The 19241-nt window shown below is 39.0% G+C and overlaps 1 protein-coding gene across 37 annotated transcripts in view; it reads right to left on the bottom strand.

Annotated features, from left to right (window-relative positions):
* Window positions 1–18398, bottom strand: part of NEB (nebulin) — a 225507-nt gene extending 207109 nt beyond the window's left edge. For 35 of the 37 annotated variants that reach the window (XM_067741963.1, XM_067741929.1, XM_067741933.1 and 32 more), the window contains exons 1-10: window positions 18323–18397; window positions 17631–17714; window positions 16973–17037; window positions 13580–13621; window positions 11543–11743; window positions 9595–9702; window positions 9021–9125; window positions 8226–8330; window positions 7440–7544; window positions 2001–2105 (exon numbers count right to left, since the gene is read on the bottom strand). In XM_067741963.1, the coding sequence (XP_067598064.1) occupies window positions 2001–2105; window positions 7440–7544; window positions 8226–8330; window positions 9021–9125; window positions 9595–9702; window positions 11543–11743; window positions 13580–13621; window positions 16973–17008 (807 nt within the window). In that variant the 5' untranslated portion in view covers window positions 17009–17037; window positions 17631–17714; window positions 18323–18397. Of the gene's footprint in view, window positions 1–2000; window positions 2106–7439; window positions 7545–8225; window positions 8331–9020; window positions 9126–9594; window positions 9703–11542; window positions 11744–13579; window positions 13622–16972; window positions 17038–17630; window positions 17715–18322 lie in introns of all 37 variants that reach the window. The other 2 variants (XM_067741962.1, XM_067741928.1) reach the window with 1 other exon arrangement.
* Window positions 18399–19241: the final 843 nt, after the last annotated feature.

The raw sequence follows: 19241 nt of genomic DNA, 5'->3' as shown, positions 1-19241 counted from the left end.
AAAGAAACTAAGTTATTTGTAGTGAGGTGGATGGACCTAGAGACTGTCATACAGAGTGAAATAAGTCAGAAAGAGAAAAACAAATACCGTATGCTAACACACATATATAGAATCTAAAAAAAAAGAAAAAGAAAAAAATGAAAATTGTAAGAACCTAGGGGCAAGATGGGAATAAAGATGCAGACCTACTAGAGAATGCACTTGAGGATACGGGGAGGGGAAGGGTAAGCTGGGACAAAGTTAGAGAGTTGCATGAACATATATACACTACCAAACATAAAATAGATAGCTAGTGGGAAGCAGCCGCATAGCACAGGGAGATCAGCTCGGCGTTTTGTGACCACCTAGAGGGGTGGGATAGGGAGGGTGGGAGGGAGACGCAAGACAGAGGGGATATGGGGATTTATGTATACATATAGCTGATTCACTTTGTTATACAGCAGAAACTAACACACCATTGTAAAGCAATTATACTCCAATAAAGATGTTAAAAAAAAGAGTGCAGCTCTAGACTAACTGGCAAGCCTAAATTAGTGGAGAGACTGATTATAGAGGAGTTTGAAATAGATTTTTTTTCAAATCACTTTCAAGTACCCACCCCGCATACTCAAACGAGGTAAAAGAATGTTGCAAATATTAAAAATAGATTCATTTTTCTTTCTAAATGACTACTTGAAAGCCATTTTTTATTTTTCTCCCCCCCAAAAATAAATAAATAACCATCCTTCTCTCTAATTGTCCTTCTCTCCAATCTTATTTACAGTAGCAACACTTTCAGGAGGCCATCTCTTTGTGAATAGTTAGTTCTGAAGTTAATATCTGCTTAGCCCTGCCTGGGCAAAATTTCAGGTTCACGGTATTCCTATCAGTGAAAATTTACTGTACTTAGATCTTTTATCCAAATAGCCCTTGGTTACACCAGTAGGTAATCTGCAATGTCAGACACTAAAAAATATTGCTAAATAGACTTCATCATCTGTAATCTTCTTCCTTCTCCTTTACTGGAGACATAATTTCCCCCAAAATACTTAAACAAGATAGAAATCATGACGTCCCATCACAATTCAAGCAGAAGACCAAACTGACAGTCAACTCCACAGAGGGCAAAGGAAAGTATTTAAAAGCAGCAGTATCCCAGAAGAAAGTGGCCTGATTTGGGCCAAATTAAAATGGGAATTTAGGGGCTTCCCTGGTGGCACAGTGGTTGAGAGTCCGCCTGCCAATGCAGGCGACACGGGTTCGTGCCCCGGTCCAGGAGAATCCCACATGACGCGGAGCGGCTGGGCTCGTGGGCCATGGCCGCTGAGCCTGCGCGTCCGGAGCCTGTGCTCCGCAACAGAAGGGGCCACAGCAGTGAGAGGCCCATGTACCGCAAAAAACAAAAAACAAAAACAAAACAAATAAAATGGGAATTTAGCATGGATCTATTCATCAGTTGAACATCTGTTTCTCTGCATTCCCTGTCAGGGCTGCATTCCTCAGAGCTAGTTTACCAGACTAAATACAGACAGAGTAAGCTGTTTGCCAGGGCCTTAAAAATTATGAGGTGCACTTCCCAGGGCTGTCTAACCAAACTACATCTGAGAGACCACTCATGCACTCTTATTTTCTCCAAGTCTGACTCTGAGCATAAAACTATACAGGGTCTGCACTGAATTAAAACAATCAGATCCTTTGTGGAAATTTGCAGTTACTTGGTTACTCTGTTAGTATCCCTCTCATAAGTCAAAATGTCAAAGGACATCAGGACATGGGTTCTGTTCTCAAAACACTTTCCCATGTATCAATCACTGAGTCATCAAGCTGGCTGAGTATTTATTAACATGGTTCCACAGTGTTAATGGATGTGTTTCTTTAGCTGTAGAGTTTTCCGGTCATATACACAAATACTCTTAGTGTTTGTGTTGCGTTTTTAGGTTTACCTTAGTTACTTTCTCTGATGGCTGAGATTATTCAGCAGAGTTTTCAAGGGAAACAGTGTCCCAGCCCCATTTACTTACCTTGCTCACTTGATTGGTCACTTTCTTGGCAAATTCTATATCTGGAGGATCCGGCAGAGATGTGAATTGAGTTTGCTGTTCAGCGTGACCTTTTTTGTAGGCAATCTGACAAAATAAAAGACAGGGATGCTCAAGAGCTATAGCAAATTAATCTACTTCCCACATTCCATTTGTTGACATTTTTTAGAAAAGGCTATGTCTTCCACTTTATTTGAAGTCTTACATTTTAGAGTACTGTAATTTATCCTTTTAAATGTTACAGGCCCTTTCTCTCAGCTTTACTAGTGATTTCAATTCCTTTGAGTCTTCCTTCTCCAAGACTATTGGCCTTACATCCATCCCCTTCCATTCGTCTCCACACCATGATTTACAACTAAAGATATTCTCTTAAGTAGCACCCTCAACTCCCATCTCCTTGTCTTTACATCACACCTGCTCACAAACTCCCAGCTCTGGAAAAGTCAAGCACACACTTCAGCTGTTCTTATATCCAGGATGCTGAGTGCTGCTGAGGAAAATCACACAACTCTATGGATTAGGTAATGACAGCACCATAAACAGGGTTAAAAGGGACACTGGAAGAAGGTGCAGAGGTGGGAGAGGGAACCTCTGGAACCCAAGCCTCTAGTTGAAATCTATGTGTCTACCCAATGGTATGTTCTGTGAACAGCTACTTGCTTGGTGCTCTGTGCCCAAAACTCTGCATTTATGGTATCCAATTGCTACTTCACCTTTACTGAAGCTTGAACATCCCATTTTGTGTCTCTGGTCAGTCTCTACTCCCAGTGACTCGTCTGAAACCCCAACACTGTCCAATCCGCTCCATTTTCCTCTTAGCTTCCTCCTTCATAAAGACAGGCTACACACTTACCTTTATCTATCCTCATCCCTGCCTCTCCCAGCCCCTGCATGGCTCAGAGGAAGCATCCCTTGCAGGGCATGAGTCCTGCACATGGGGTGCTGTTCACTCCAGTAGCCCTGGGTACCCAGCTCTAGAAGCCACCCCTCTTCTTTCTTACAGATTCAACAGCCCCCCCTTCATTAGCTTCTTTCCTTCAGCCTACAAAAGGCCTCTTGAACCTTAAAATAAGCACTGTGCCCATTAACTATGCATGCCCCTGGCTCCTGTTCTCCCTTTTTTCTTCACTACTGACTTCTCTGGCTTTTTCTTCCACCAGTCTTGACCCCTGCCTCTAACAATGCAGAACATTCACAGATCCCCAGACACACAAGGTCCTTTTATGCCTCTGAACCTCAGACATGCTGTTCCCTTTCCCTGGAAGCTCCAACTCCACCCTCTCCCCATCTGCTTGCAAACTGCTACTCATTCTTCATGTCTCAGGACAGGCACGATTTCACCTCTTGAGCCTTTTTTGTCTTGATGACCTTCTCCTGGGATCTCACTCAACTTGGCCCTTACCTCCTTTAAAGGAATTATCGGATGACACTGTAACTGGTTGTTTACAAGTCTGTCCCACCTTGGATTGTGAGCTCTGGGATGGCAACCTCTCATTTGGGAACCCTGTTCCCTGTCTAGTACCTGACTGGAGCGAGGGTTTGATGATTGATTTCTGAATGTGTGTTTTACAAACTGAGGCCATCGGGGGAGATCTGAAGAGGAGAATTATCCTCCCAGCTCTTCCACTACTCAGCTGTGAGATTTCTACAGATGATTTCTTCTTCCATGTGGCAGTATCCTTATTTATAAAGTAAATAGGTAGGATAGTTCCAAGGTCACAATCATCTTCATCATACTTTAACCAAGTCTATATCTTATTCTAAAAATATCTACCTCGTGCCTATATAAACGCTTTCACAAATACTAAGTCGATTGGGATATAAAAGACAGATTTTAAAATGTATTTGTATTAATTCCATGGCTTATTTTCTTTTAAATAAGTGAAGACTTATTCTAGGCATAGGGCAACCTGTATTTTCCATGACTAGCTAAGTCCTTAAGGAGAAAGCAACATTCTGCCAGGAGAAATGCTTACTAAGTATGACATGCTGTCAAGAACTTTCTGAGAGATCAGATCTAGAAGTCCTAATTTCTGAAGAACCTTTGTTCAGAATTCTGTCTAGTTAGAATTCGCTACTCTGGATCAGCTTAAAGACTCTCAGTGTTTGCAAAGTCATTTGTCTCTACTTAGATAATAAGGAAAACATGGTAAGTAGGGTTAAGGACACAGAGAGGGAGAGAGAGCCTCTGAAACCAAACACTTAGCTCAAAATCTATGAACATACCCAGTGGTATGTTTGTGGACAACAGCTTGTTTGGGGCCCTGTGTCCAATAACTGTAGAAATTCATGGTGCTGACAACAGTATTAATAGGCATGCTGGTAATCTGATACTTGGTCTGCAGCAAAAATAAAAGCCATACCTCAACTGCCAAGTCTTTCTGAGGCAAGGATGGGAAGATTCTACTTCGTTATTATAAATTCTTCTTCATTATGTCTTTTATTGAGATATCTCAAAAAATGTGGTCAACTTTAATTGTTCAAAGTCCATAGCACTAAAGTGGCATGGAGGTGACCCTTCATCTCTCCATTTTGTGGGTAAAAGGAGACATTTGGAGATTAAGAGTCTTCTTGGAAACTTCTCCCTAGGCTTACATGACATGGCATTTCCTGGTTCCCCTTCAACTTCTCTGACCTTTGTTCTGTCATTCTTCTGTTGGCTCCTTTCCAGGTGTCCTAAGTGTGGGTGTCCTTCAGAACTCTGCCCTTGGCCAAACACTGTTCTGCCTCCCTCATACATTTTCATGTCTACAGTTGTCAGTTTTTAAAAATTATGTGACTCAAATATTAATCTCTTGTCCTGATATCACACCTGTGCAATAGAACTAAATTTCTAATTTATCAAATGCCTTGATCTGAATGTTTCTTCCATTATCTCAACTCTATTTCTCTTTTCACTAAAGGCATCTTTACCACTTATACCCCTATTCACCCAGCCTACCAGTCTGTCATAAACTCATGGATGTTTCCTTTCTCACCTTTATCTCCAATATCTAATGTCATTAACACTTTTTTAAATACCACCTTCAGATTCCTTTCTTCCTCTCCTTTGTCTCCACCATCCCTCTGATTTGTCTGTGTTACTAAAATAATGTTCTACAAATCATGATGTTCCCTGTCTCAATCCACCATATGGTCCATCAAAATTTCTCCAGATTCTACTTTCAGGTGTTTGCTCTTTAATTCTTCTAGGTCTTTGTTAAACATTTCTTGCATCTTCTCGATCTTTGCCTCCATTCTTTTTCTGAGGTCCTGGATCATCTTCACTATCATTATTCTGAATTCTTTTTCTAGAAGGTTTCCTATCTCCACTTCATTTAGTTGTTTTCCTGGAGTTTTATCATGTTCCTTCATCTGGTACATAGTCCTCTGCCTTTTCATTTTGTCTATCTTTCTGTGAATGTGGTTTTCGTTCCAAAGGCTGCAGGACTGTAGTTCTTCTTGCTTCTGCTGTCTGCCTCCTGAGCTTCTACTTTTATCATGTTGTTTTCCTCTCCAAAATCTTATGATGCTTCTCAATGCCTACCATATTATATCAAAGCTATTTTGTCTGATTTTCAAGGTCCTGCTACCAGTTTCTTACAAGTGCCTTCCTAACTGAGCACCCAAGCATTCACTTTCTTTTTTTTTTCAATTTTTTTAAATTGAAGTAGAGTTGATCTACAATATTGTGCCCATCTCTGCTGTACAGCAAAATGACTCAGTTATACACACAGAGACATTCTTTTTTTATATTCTTTTCCATTATCGTTTATCACAGCAAGCATTCACTTTCTTTGTCCCCTGAAACTCCAGACTCATTTCACTACTGTCCCTTTGTCCAGTACTCTCTCTCCTCAAAATGCCTTTCCTGTTCATCACTACCTATTCCCTTGGGATCACCACCTCCACATGGCTTTCTCTGATTATTCACACATGTCCTGTCTTTCTCTTAGCAAATATTAGACTGTAGGGTTTGGGTTTGGCTTTTTTGTTTTTGTTAATTTTTGTCTTGTTGTTTGTTATAGAACACTTTCATCTTACCAGCCTGGTTTTAAATTCTCAGGGGGAAAGGATGAAAATTTCTTGTACTTTTTCATCCTGCCAGGTATGCATGCATAATGGACTTTCAATAAAAAAAAATTATTGATCACTTGATAAAGGCCACACAACAACATTGTACATTTATGAGATTCAAAACCAAACAGCTAATCTTAAAAGAGAGGCAGAAGGTCCCCACACATTACAATTGCTGCCATTTACTAGCAGGCCTTAAAATTTTGTTATGCCTCCGTTACTTCCTAGTTTACCCTGTGGAAGGATAGGATTATATCTGTGCTATATTTTAATCAAATATATGCAAACTGGGATAGAAATATGTCTATTAAACTTGCAGTTGATATCAAATGATAGGAATTAAAAAATAGAGCTCAAAAGTTGGAGATACCTTCAAATGAGTATGTATAACTTCAGTTCAGGGCTAGATAGGATCCTAGGATGCATTCTAATGAGTCTCAAGATGCCAAGTGACTTAAGTCTATGTTTAACGTAAGAGGTTCAGGGGTCTATTGAATGAAAGACAATGTCTCATTCTATAATACAGTGTTTTCCTGAAGCCTAGAGCAGTCTTATTTTCAGTATGGCCTCTAGCAAATCAAGGGGTCAAGAAATAAAGTACCTCAAAACAAGGGCTAGTGCTGGACCCAAGTGGTCATCTTTGCTGCTGCTGCTCTCAATTCTAAGAGCTCTATTATGCCTTTTAAGTTCCTCTAATAAAGATTTCAAGGTCTAGGATACCAAAATTCTGGCCAATGGGGCTGCTGAATTTTTTTTTTTTTCACTAACTCTGAAATATCCTCTATGTACACTCAATGGTGAGAGCTCTTTGTGAGATAACCACACCAAGATGTTTGGACAAGTATGTAGTCAGGTCCCCCGTGCAGAAGTAGGGGACATACCACAGTTCAGACTTTATGATTAGGATAGCAAATCAAAATCCTTCAATAACATTGTTCCCTTAATACAACTGGGAAGGTGGCTATAATCCCAATAAGTTTTTTTAAATGCCACTCTAATGTCACAGAAAAACTTAACTCCAGCCGGCGGGATAGAAGGACACATGCTCTAGTGGAAAGAACATTGGTCTTAGGATCACAAGATGAGGCTTTTGGTCTGGGCTCTGCCACTGACTACTTATGTGACCTTAGACTCATGTTCCTCACCAGTAAGAAGAGGGCATTAGACTAACTTATATGTAATATAAATTATAAAATCTAATTTAAATTAGACATCATAAATTATCATGATTCTAGATGTACTCCTTTACAATAATAGCACTTAGTCTTTTTTACAGGAGGAGTTGCAATGAACTTCTGGCTAGAAGACATAATTCGAGGTGTCCTGATTCCACACTCCCAAATGTGCACACTGCACGGCACTTACGTCACTGAGAGCTTTCTGGGCTTGGGCAACCCTCCTCAGCTCCGGGCTATCATTATATGGATAAAACAAAGTTTTGTCAGCTTCCCAGTCTTCAGTGTAAAGTTTCTAAATCAGGGAAGAATGAAAGTTATGAGAACGTGAGAACACACTTACTTGAAATATATAATTTTGAATTCATCCATCAATGGCATAAAGAACCCAGGGCAAGGTGAGAGCAAAGGTAAGTGGAATTCACAAATTCCATTCAATCCAAGTCATATTTATTAATAGCTTCTCCAGCTTCTCCTGACAAGTCTTACTTACAGAAGGGCAGACGTGTCTGATTTTGTTTCATCTCCCCTCTGTAACTGCACCTGCCTCCTGCAGCAAGTACTAATGCAAATGTAAGGAGCCAGGAAGCACTTAGCATAATTGCTGTGCTTAAACCTTTAATAAACCTTTAATAAGAGTGAGAAAATTAAAGCTTTAATGAGAGTGACAGCTGGGAATATCCAAAGTGTAGCACAGGCTCTACACTCTGTGGGTCTTTGTGGATCTCACAGCAGGCTCTCAGGTGCATCTTTGTTTTCCCCGGTTGTTCAGACCCTCTCCTCTACTTGGCCCAAGAGCTTTCTTCTCAGTTCCTCCTGGCCAGCCCTACCCCTGTAGCCCCACATGTCTCAAGGTTACTCACAAAATGGTTGGGGAACCATATTCCAGATTAGCCAGGGTTTATGGGGTATCCCTCTGCATGACGTGTGGGAGGACATGAGAAGATAGAAGTGGCGACAGAGCAGAGGCCCTTACCTTACTGAACATAGCTGTGTTCTTGATGGCCTGGACAAGTTCAGGGGCATCAGGAGGAAGCAGGTACTTATCCTTGGTGTCTTCCCAGTTCTGCTTGTATAAAACCTGGACAGAAAGAACAGAGGACCTGTGACTTGATGTCTCCCACAAGGGCATGAGGATTTAGAGCACAAAGGAGAGCACTATGAAGAGTCTTTCAAACTCAAGTTGTCCTCATGCAAAGCCTGCTGATGTGCCACCAGCATCAATTATGGAAACATTGACCATGTCGACATCCCATGATAATTTGCCTGCATTAGTAAGCTTTTACTTGAAAAGCCTAATTTTGTAAACTAAATCATGATTCTGATTCTCTAGAGATTCTTTACAAAGGTTGCAACCTGTCAGTCATTCACTGAATTTGGATGGTAGATGTGTTTGACTTAGATGGTATTTTTTTAAATGTTTTAATTAGTTGCCTACCTTTGAAATTTGGAGATTTCTCATAAAAATTCACCTCCCAACTTCTTTAAAAAATAAATAAGAGATTCTGGTGACACTGGGACTGCATTCTGTGCAGCACCTGCCTGGAGCTGAGTGGCATGGCCTGGGCTTTCCAACCCCCATAGCTCTGACCGGCCACTTCAGTCACCTGTGCAGCCTCCCTGACACGTGTTGCCGTTAGAGCCCACCATGCCTGTGGGTTCAAGTGAGACTGGTGAGCAGGATCTGGCCAGTCCAGTTTTCTCCTCTAAGGCCAGGCAGAGACAATGCACATGCTATTTAGTACCCCAGCTATCCATCCCATGACCTTACCTTACTGACTTGCTGCGACACTTTCTTTGCATGTTCAATGTCCTTTGCTTTTTCGTCTACGTGACAAATAGTTTTAGCAACATCACCATCCATTCGATACTTAACCTGCAAAAATAATGCACAATTAGAACTCATGACAGGCATGAACATATGAGTATATTAAAGAATATCTTATAATAAAGAGCACTGACCCAATCACTCTATGTCTGCATCACAAAGCCAAGTTTCTGCATTTTAGGTAGAAAACTGTGATCTCCAAAGATCTATAGAGCACCTGTATTTACTGCGTGTCTGCTTTCCCAGGCAAATTTCAGCCGCCCTGTGCTCCAGTATGGAGGATCACAGCGAGCTGGAACTCCCATCTCATATCACCTTTAAGCCAAGCTTTTAGAAATCTCTTTAGGTTCACATTTACAGCAGCATAATCTATGGCCGTTGCTTCCTCTAGATTTCTGGACTGGCTCATAGTAATTCGACCCCTTATTCTCTCCACATCTATTTAAAGCCCTCAAATTCCCAGTAGTAGGCATATATTTGAAATGTCTCTCTCCTTTATTTTAGCAATGCAGCCCACCTCACTGAGTTGATCTTGTACTTTCTTGATTCTGCGAAGTTCTGGGGTATCAGTTGTGATGGCATATGGCTGTCCTTTTGCCTTCTCATAGTTCTCCTTGTATTTATTCTAAAAAGAATATCAGATATTAGCCTAAACCCTGACAACACAGTAGCAGAAATTTCAGGCAATGCACACATCCCCATCTTATTTTTTTAATCTTGCAGGTTTATAACAATTATCAATTATAATAGCTCTCTTTTTGTCCCCTACCCTGATTCTCAACAAAAACTAAAATAGATATGTTAATTGTTCTTCCTAAACATGGCTGAATACTGGAGACAGTAGAAATTTTATTATAAAATATTGTCTTGGAAATGCCCTAAAATGATTCTTTCAATATTTTTATCATCTAAATTCACACATAAAAAGCTGGAACCTCAATAATTTTAGGAAATAAGTATAGAAATTGAGTCAAGTCTGAAAAGATTTGATTGCTAATACAATGCAAAAATATTCAGTTCAGAAGTTGCAGCTAAATCTCAGTGATTTAGATAACTGAGACACCAGCTGAATTAATGGGAAGTCTAAATTATGAGTATTTTAAAAAGGAATGCAATTTTATTACTTCTGCTAAATATACGAGTTCTTGCTTTAACAATAATATGCATAATTTACCATTATTAATGCTTCAGGAAGACTCAAGTGGAATAGTCAACAATCTAAATTATACATTGGTTTCATTACTAATCACTGTAAAAATATTACAAACCTTTGCCAACATTTTGTTCAGACCGTCAGAAATTCTTGAATATTAGTGTCTGAATTAATGTGATTTTTATGGCAATAAATTGACAAATAAATTTTTCTATCTTTGCTGAATACGACTGTGATAAAAGAGGCAAGATAATCTTGTTTTTAGAAATCTAAATTTTAGAAAACCTAAATTTTAGATCATTCAATAATCTGAACTAGAAATTTACCAAATAGTCCCCAGTAGTTAACACTCAACCAGAAATGAATATTTACTGGCCAACCACAACAGGATGCTTTTGACATAAGCATTAATCCTATATAATTCGATGTTCCCCTGAGTACCTTTCATCTTTTTCAAACCTCCAGAGGATGTGCAATCAGGTCATCTAGTGAGACCTCAGTCTACTCTGGAAATCAACAAGTGAGATCCATTCAAAGGGGTCTAAACCTGCTGCCAGTCAGTGTAACTTAACGGAACTGTCCATGGAAATGTAAGGACCAGGGATCATCAAAAGCAGTGATTCTCAACCTGGGCTGCACATTAGAGCCTGGGAAGCTTTTAAAAATCCTCCTCTACAGGTCCCAGGCCTGCCTGGACCAATTAAACTAGAACAGCCTGGGCATCAGTAGTTTTAAAGCTCCTTGGGAATTCCAATGTGCAGCCACAGTTAAAAAACTGCTGTTCCAAGGTACAGTAAAACATTCCGATCCTCAGTTTCAGAAGAGTTCTTAGTCTGATCCTGGCTTGTTCAACTACACGTTCTTTTTCACTATACCTCCTAGAGACCTTGTTATATACTGTTAGCTAGTCTACTTGAAGGGCATCATGCTCAGACATAGTGTAGATAAGTGTTATTTAGCTTCTGTGAACTGATTTCAACTAAATCTATATCTATAAATCTATAACTATGAGTTCATTATTCTAGACTGGCTATCAAAGAGTGATTAAATCCAGTAAATGCTTTATAGTTGGCCTTATACTTATTTTGTGGGGAAAATTTCAATAAGGATGCTTCCCCTGATGCTGCAATGGTGCAAGTAAATTACCTGAAAGCAGAATTCAAGAGTTACAAGACATTATATTTCTGTACAATAAGTTTTGTCTCATACATGGTTGAGAAACAAAATCCAGCCAGCATCCAAAACAGAGTTGGCTGAGATCAGTAATTTCTCAATAATAAAACCAGATAAGCAGAAGTTGTTTGAGACTTACTGTGCTGAAGAGATCCTGCATTTTCTGACTGTGTGCAATGTAAGGGGTCATGAACTTTGAAGAGTCCACCTTCTTTCGAACGATTCTCTTCCTCCCCATCGGCTTTGCTGGTACTGGCTGTGCCAGTGCCGGTTTGGAAGTTTCTGTTTGCCCATAGTCAGATGTCTTTGTTGTCGTAGTTTCATAGATTTCTGTTACTGTCTGAAAATTTGACATGCAGTTATGTCAAAATTTGGCAACATTGTTACGAAAGTAAAAACTGAGATACCATAGTCTTGATATACATTATTCTAACTTCAAGTCAGACTGATATCCCTGGTGTTACTTCTCCATATCTAAAGCAGGCCAAAGCAGGAACTCACATGCTATATTCATGTGAAGGCATATTGTGTGACATAAATCTGAATGCTGATTGTGTCAGATTGCATGGAATAAAATGGTTACTCTTTACTGACTTGCAACATTACCTTAAAATTCCATTTGCCTAAAGGAACACCTTAAGATAGGATAAAAATCAAAAATAAAAATATTTTCAAACATTTAAAAATCTTCTTAAACTGCATGGGTAAAGTAAAAGCAAACTGGGATCAGGGAACAAAAAAATGAAGACAATCAAATAAAGCTCAAATTCTTGACTTTAATATTAACTTTTAAATGATTCTAAGAAAAAGTTGGTTGCTTGTTCTGCAGGTGTTTTAAGCATTCTGTAGTACGAGACAAAGAATGATGAACTTGAAAAAATGAATCACATCAATATTACAAGTGATTACCATCTTTTGGCTTAGTCAGTTAGCACAGGGAGATCAGCTTGGTGCTTTGTGACCACCTAGAGGGGTGTGATAGGGAGGGTGGGAGGGAGACACAGATGGAGGGGATATGGGGATATGTGTATACATAGAGTTGATTCACTTTGTTATACAGCAGAAACTAACACAACACTGTAAAGCAATTATACTCCAATAAAGATGTTTTAAAAAAATTAATGTGAACTGGAGTGCCATTTACACTAATAAATGCTTAGGTAGACAAGAATAATGATGACAACATAATGGGGTAATTGGTTAGCCTCACAACAGTCCTACGTATGTGGTAGGTGGGAGATAGTTGTTTCTTACAACAGGCTTTATAGTGGAAGAAACGAAGGTCCAAAGTTTGGGTTTAGTCCAAGGTTAAAAATACAGTATGTAAGAAAAGAAGATAAGTAGTTAAATCTTCAATCCATCTCATAGTAAAATTTCCTTCACAGCTTATATCATCTGTACCAAAGGAAGGGTTCCAGCATCAATTATGAAAATAGAAACCTAAATGATAAGGAAATTGTACATCTATGACAACTACCTCTACTCTTGTCAGATCACTGTTAATAGGTTGCTCTCTGCCTGTTACTACTGATGTATGGTTGATGGTGAGAAACTAACCAATTTACAACATCTACAGATGTTAGTTTTTATGCAGGCTTCAGGGTTAGCCACCCATATCACTATTTGTCATGCTCAAGAGAAACAGCTCCATGCAGAAAATGAAGCATGAGAGAGCTTGAAAAAAAAAGTTCCAACTTGGAATATTTATGGAAATGACTTTCTCAGAATTCCTAATGTGCCAAAATCTAAGTAGCATTTTATTGTATCATCAAGAACAAAAGCTTGGAGGTGCCATCTCTTTTGGCAGAGCTGGCGCCCCAGAAGTTATGACAGTACACAATAAAACTGTTGGTCCCCGTGCAAATCACAAGTCCAAGGCAATACCTTTGCTGCAGTCAGAGAGTGGTGATAGCCAATGACGTCATTCTAATAAGCATTACCTACACCAAAAATACAATACGAGTAACAGGGGAAACCATCCCTAGCCATCTTGGATATATTGAATAGTAAAAACAGGTAACGTTCATTCTTTTAACACCGGCTGCTGGGCACACAGGTGAGTGATCCTCCAGATTCTCCCTTTTGCCAGCTCGGTGGCCCTGGGAGTCTGAGAGAGGAGAAGGCTCCCTCTGCTTTAATGAGCATGCAGCTCGTGCAGGTGTGGGCTGGGTCTTACCTCCCCCGGCACCTCTTCATAGACTGTCTCCTCTGTGTAATACTATAAATAGAGAACAAAGTTATCATGAGAACTAAAGCAGAAATCACCTCTGCTCTGCCTCAGTAGAACCACTTGGCTTATTTCACTAGTCCAGTTGGTTTTCAATATTTGTGGGAAGGACGTAGATGAGGGAGGCTGTTCACATTTTGGAACGCATTCCAACTATGTGAAACATCAGGGTAGCTACAGTGAAAGCCCTCAGACTGGACAAGGAGATGCAGACAGAATGACGAGGAAAGTGTCTGATGCTGGCTATTTCTCTGCTGAAGCTATTTCACTTGAGACAAGTAAAATTTTTTTCTTATGGTACCCTAGATAGAGTTTGCTGAGAAAAGAATATAATAACAATATCTTGAGTGTGTGGGTTGGCAGAGAGGAACTGTGATAAAACTCACTGCTGACTAACAATAAAAAAGAAGAAAACCAGAAACCTCAGTGTGAATAAAATTTTAAAATATTGTTATCATGGAAATGATAGGTCCGAAAGCACAGACACATCTCAATTATCCCTATACCACCCTGAGTACTAAGTAATAAGAGTTTCTTCTGGAGTGATGGGCAAATTGCTTCTAGTAGCATGATGGTCCTGAAAGGGTTGCTACGGAGAAATTCCTCATCAACAAAATGTGGGAAAGTTAGGCAGCGATTTGCCACTGATGGCTCTGAGGTGCCCGCAGGCTGGATATGAAGTCAAATCTACTTTTGAGCTACTTCTGACATCACTAGCAATAAATAGACGTGGATAGGAGCTGGCTGACATTTTGTTTCAGATGCTAAGGAGAGTGGAATCCTGCCCCCAGCATCACCCAGCAAAGCTGGGTGAACAGAAGGAAAGACTAGTTTAGGCCGAGGCATACAAGGAAAGGGATAAAAATGAAACACTTGGTTCATTTTCTCAGTTAACAAAATGTATAACATTTTATGCTTCATTTTTTCTTTACCACCAAAACATATTCTTGGGGGGAGGAAAAAACACTGAAGGCAAAATCCCTCTTGGGGGCCTTTCTTTTGCCCTTGGTTCAATGAACTCTCATCAAATTACTTAACCATTGTCAGTAGGCCACATGGTCTGTTTCACTTGCAGTAAAATTAGCATAAAACTTGCTTAATGTCCCCCACTCCTGTGCTTTCTTTGCTCCTGTACTATTTTTTAAAAATTTGAAATCTAATTCTGTCTCTGTGCCCTTACACATAGCAACATAAATCACAAGCTCTTACAGGACAGAGAATCTCTTGTGTGCTGTGCCTTCATCACCTGGGAACTATCATTTGGACACTTTAGGAAATGCTGTTTGATGCTGATCTACATGGAACCATTTTTCTGGCCACACAAAACATCAGTGACTTGAAAAGAAATTTTAAATGAAAGTGAGTGATTCACAAATATTTTGGATTTTCTTAGCATCCAAGTAAAAGCAGCTCTTTGGTAGCCATCAAATTTTACCTTTACTGGGCTCTCATCATTAGTAAACATGTCTTAGAAAAAAGCTTACCAAAAAAGGCAACATTATCCAAATGGTTGGCATTAACTTACATGCCAAATCTCTTTTTTTTTTTAGAGCTGTGCCACTAATTAGATAGTACATCTCTGCCTTTTCCTTTCTTTCCAAGTTTAAGTTTGAGTACAGAATGACAGTACAATTTTGTTTAGTTGTCCAAGATCCCCAGGAGTTATATTTTTAAAGCTAGTTCCTGTCTGTTTTGTGAATTCTTCCCTGCCCATTTTCTTAAATCTGCCACCATCCCATTCTCGTGGCATCTTTTTTGAGGTCAGAGAGACCTTGGTTCAATTCTCTCTGGCAGAAAGTCTATTAGTATATCACCTGCTGGTCAGACCCAGAAGCAGTAATGGGAACAAAATGGCAAGGGTGAGATGCCTAAAAATAGCCTCCTCCATTTTTATGACATCTAGTTAAATCCATCAAATCCAGCACTAAGGACAATTTCCAGGGACCAATGAACACAATTATTTTAAGAAAGACAAGGTATACTTAAGTTGGAGGCTAAAAAGTATTCCTGGTATTACCATCATAGGAAAGGCAATTTAATTTATAATTGTGCTAGTGCTTCATAGTGATTATTCTGACCATCAGGGACGTATGTAAAATGCACTAGTGATAATATTGAACACTGAAGACAAGACCTTTGGCATTTAAACCAGATAAGTTGAACATTATATTGAATGAGTCTCAGTCTGGGTTTTTTTTTTCTTTTCCTTCTTCTTCATATCCTTCAGTAATAAAAGCAATTTTATTTGTAGAATAAAATTTTCTTGACCTAAATATAAACTGCTCCATAAAATAATCTTCCAAAGACAAATTTTGGCACGTTCAATTTGAATTTGATTCTGGGTAACGCTTAAAGTTAATTTCATTCTTATTAAAAAGCACAGATTTTCAAAGCTGCCTCCACCTATCTTGGGCACTTAGAGATTTTCACATGTGTAGATCATCATGGTTAATTGGTAATTAAGGACCTTCAGATTCAATGGCAATGTATTACATGGATGCTAAAGGCAAGAGGTGGTAAAGAAAACCCACAACATAATAAAAACAAAATAAAATAAAATAAATATAAAATATATATATAAAATAAACAATTAACAACTTTATAACTCATGTCAGATATCCACCAATAATCTTGAGGGAATATTTCAAGATGCCCACTATGATCTTTGTTTTTTTTCAAAATTCAAATGCAAAAGATAGTCTTGTTCCCTTGGGTAAATATATTGGAGTTGGTGGGGAAGTGTGGCTCCAGCTGTCACTTGTGAGACAAGTAAAAATAAACTCATGAGTTTGCTTTTATATATGTATGTGTGTGCACATAAACACATATATAAAATCTCCCATATGTCTATAAGCTCATATATATATATATATTATTCTGAACACTTGGTCCATTTCGCCCTATATGTAGATAATTAGCTGATTGAAGCAAAGAGTAAGTAGCTTTTTCCTCTGTGGCTGTGCAGACACTAAGAAATAGAGTTCAGTTCTCAGAACTTTCTCTTCATCCCCTCAGTCCCTTTGATCATGGGGTCTGGGAAGTGGGGAAGAATGTAACTTCAGAAGACAAATGAAAATCTGTCTTTACACCACACTTTTTTTTTTTTCCTGAGAGTTTAAAGAAAAGCAGAAGTGGGAAACAGTGATACTTCTTTTCAGTTCTACTCCCACATAATTATAGTGAAACTGAACGTAAAATATTCCTTTCTTACGCTTTAATGATGACTCCTTGAGAAGTTATAATAGACAATGTGTTTTTCGAATGATTAGTTCACCTACACGATTTTGATTGTCGCCACATAAAATTCTCTGCTGTCAGAGTCAGGATTTTAAAAAATCTTACCTCCACCACCTCCTCATATTCTTCGTCATCTGCCATTTTCCCAGAGTAGTAGTGGCACCTACAAACTTTTCATGTTCCAGACGAATGAAAATACATTAGAATCTATACACTAGAAAATACATTAGAATCTATCCCCAGGACTGAAACCATCTTATAACATTCTAAAAACAGAATTTAAGGCTAATCCATTCCACATATTCATATATTTTTGCAGGCTAAGTGAGAAAAGACATTTAAATACAGGTCTAAAAAATCTGAGCCTTCAAATTTCTTTTTTTTTTTCAAATTTCTTTCTCTTGATTCCGCAGGAATATGTTTTGTATTGCTACTTCTAGCTACATGATCAATTTAGCTAAAGTTGTAAAAGGAAGCTGAGGTAAGGGAGGTAAAGGGTTTGGATTCAAAGGTACAGAGTATTTACATTTCCAGATACCTGGAGAACAGTATTTTCAAGTAAAATTTCAAGCAAAAATTTTAGTGAAAGTTCAGCTTGGCTTTCAGAAAAAGTTGGAGTTTTTCCTGGTAGCATCCAAATTCTAGGAGGGCTGCCTTAGGTCTCCATCCTGTTCTACTACATTGTATGCAATAGATCCTATGCTTCAAATTAGAACACATAAAAATAAATCTGTCAACGGACTTTAAAAGAAAAAATAGAAACCTCAAGGCAATGGGGTTATTCTCTTCCCGAACACCATTGGCCTGTGTGGCTTTTTCTCTTTTGTTTCTGTAGCTCTGTTCAAACCTGAAAAATAACAAATTGTTAAAGCATTGATTGAAGTACATATGAGATGGTGGGTCTCTGGCCTAAGCTTCTAATTCAGGAACTAGCAAAAGGATCTCCCAAGGCCTTCTTAGTTTGACGCCAGAGAGTAGGACTCTCCCTTGATAAAAGTGGATGATGATTTGGAGCAGCTGTCCCTTCGCCCAAAGATATTTGCCATGTAAATCAATACCCCAGCTGTGGCTGGTTTTGTTACGCTAGCAAAACTGCCGCTCCTTCTGAGGCAAATGAAGCCCAGTAGAACCAGATAAATATAGGAACGTAGAACATAGATCCTTTTTGTACTAATATATTTAGGAAAAAAAGGCAAAAAATGAAAAAAAATTGTTAGACAACAGAGCCAACTCAGTCAAGCAATAAATTGGTTAATATAGGACTCGACTCTAATCACACACTACATGTCACGTATTAGTAAGGTCTGAGTAGGGCAATGGGGTTACAGACTTTCCTAGTCACATTTGCGTCACTCATTTCCCCAGTTACAACCCAAACTTTGGAAAATACTTCAAAGGAAGTTGTGGAACAACTCCTGAAAGAATATTACAGAAAAAGCCGTAAATTGGCCTTACCTTCAATCTACCAAATAAATTTCCTCAGCAGCAAAGCCTCTCCCAACTCTCCCCTCCTGAGAACCCCAGGCAAGAGCCAGCGAGGAGCCTGGGCTCCGAATTATCATGTGGCCAGAGCAGCCAATCAGATCTCGAGTTGCTCAAATTTCAGAGGCTAAATATACTGAGTGAGCTTCTGAAAACCACCTGTTCATCAATTCCACTAAAGGATAAAGGGTAACAAATTGCTTGCATAGAAGTATTCAAATGTAATGGAATTTTACCTAACTTCCAGAGTACGGGGTTCAAATTTATGTTTAATCTCTCATTTCCTACAGCTCTGTTTAATACCATATTCATGCAAAAGAATTTAGAAGAAAATCAGCATGACTTTGAGGGGCTTTAAGCTTTCTGCAACTTTCTTCCTGTCAATTTTCCAATCTTCATGGAGATAACTATGCTCGCTCATATACAGCTCACCAGGTGAGCCACAGGTAAGTCACAGGTGTTAATGTGAAAGAAACGGGGATAAGATCCAGAAAACATCAAGTTGGCAAAACCAATTTTTAAAAATGTGATAAAAATGAAGTGATTGGTGAAAATACTTGATGGTGACACTAGATAAGGTATCCACAGGGCGTAATTAGAGAGATTAGGCCCCATCATTTTTCTATTACTAAACCAGGTGGGGAGAATGCCAAGATCATGTTCATCACCTTCTCCCTTTCTAAGCATGCCTAGCTGCTAGGAATGCAGAGCCTCTCATATGTAACTGGGTTATTGATTTTCTATTTACTCAAATGCTTCCTAGAAGCAAAGTGTGAATGCAGGCACAAAAGGGTTCAATTTCTGAACAGCAAGGGCAGATAAAATGGAAATCAGTAAATTACTAGAAGATAATGCTCTATTACGCAAGTCAGAGTGTAAGACATTGACTTCG

The sequence above is a fragment of the Pseudorca crassidens genome, chromosome 6 (genome assembly GCF_039906515.1).
Source record: "Pseudorca crassidens isolate mPseCra1 chromosome 6, mPseCra1.hap1, whole genome shotgun sequence".
NCBI lineage: Eukaryota > Metazoa > Chordata > Mammalia > Artiodactyla > Delphinidae > Pseudorca > Pseudorca crassidens.
This window is presented reverse-complemented; position numbering and strand designations above follow the sequence as displayed.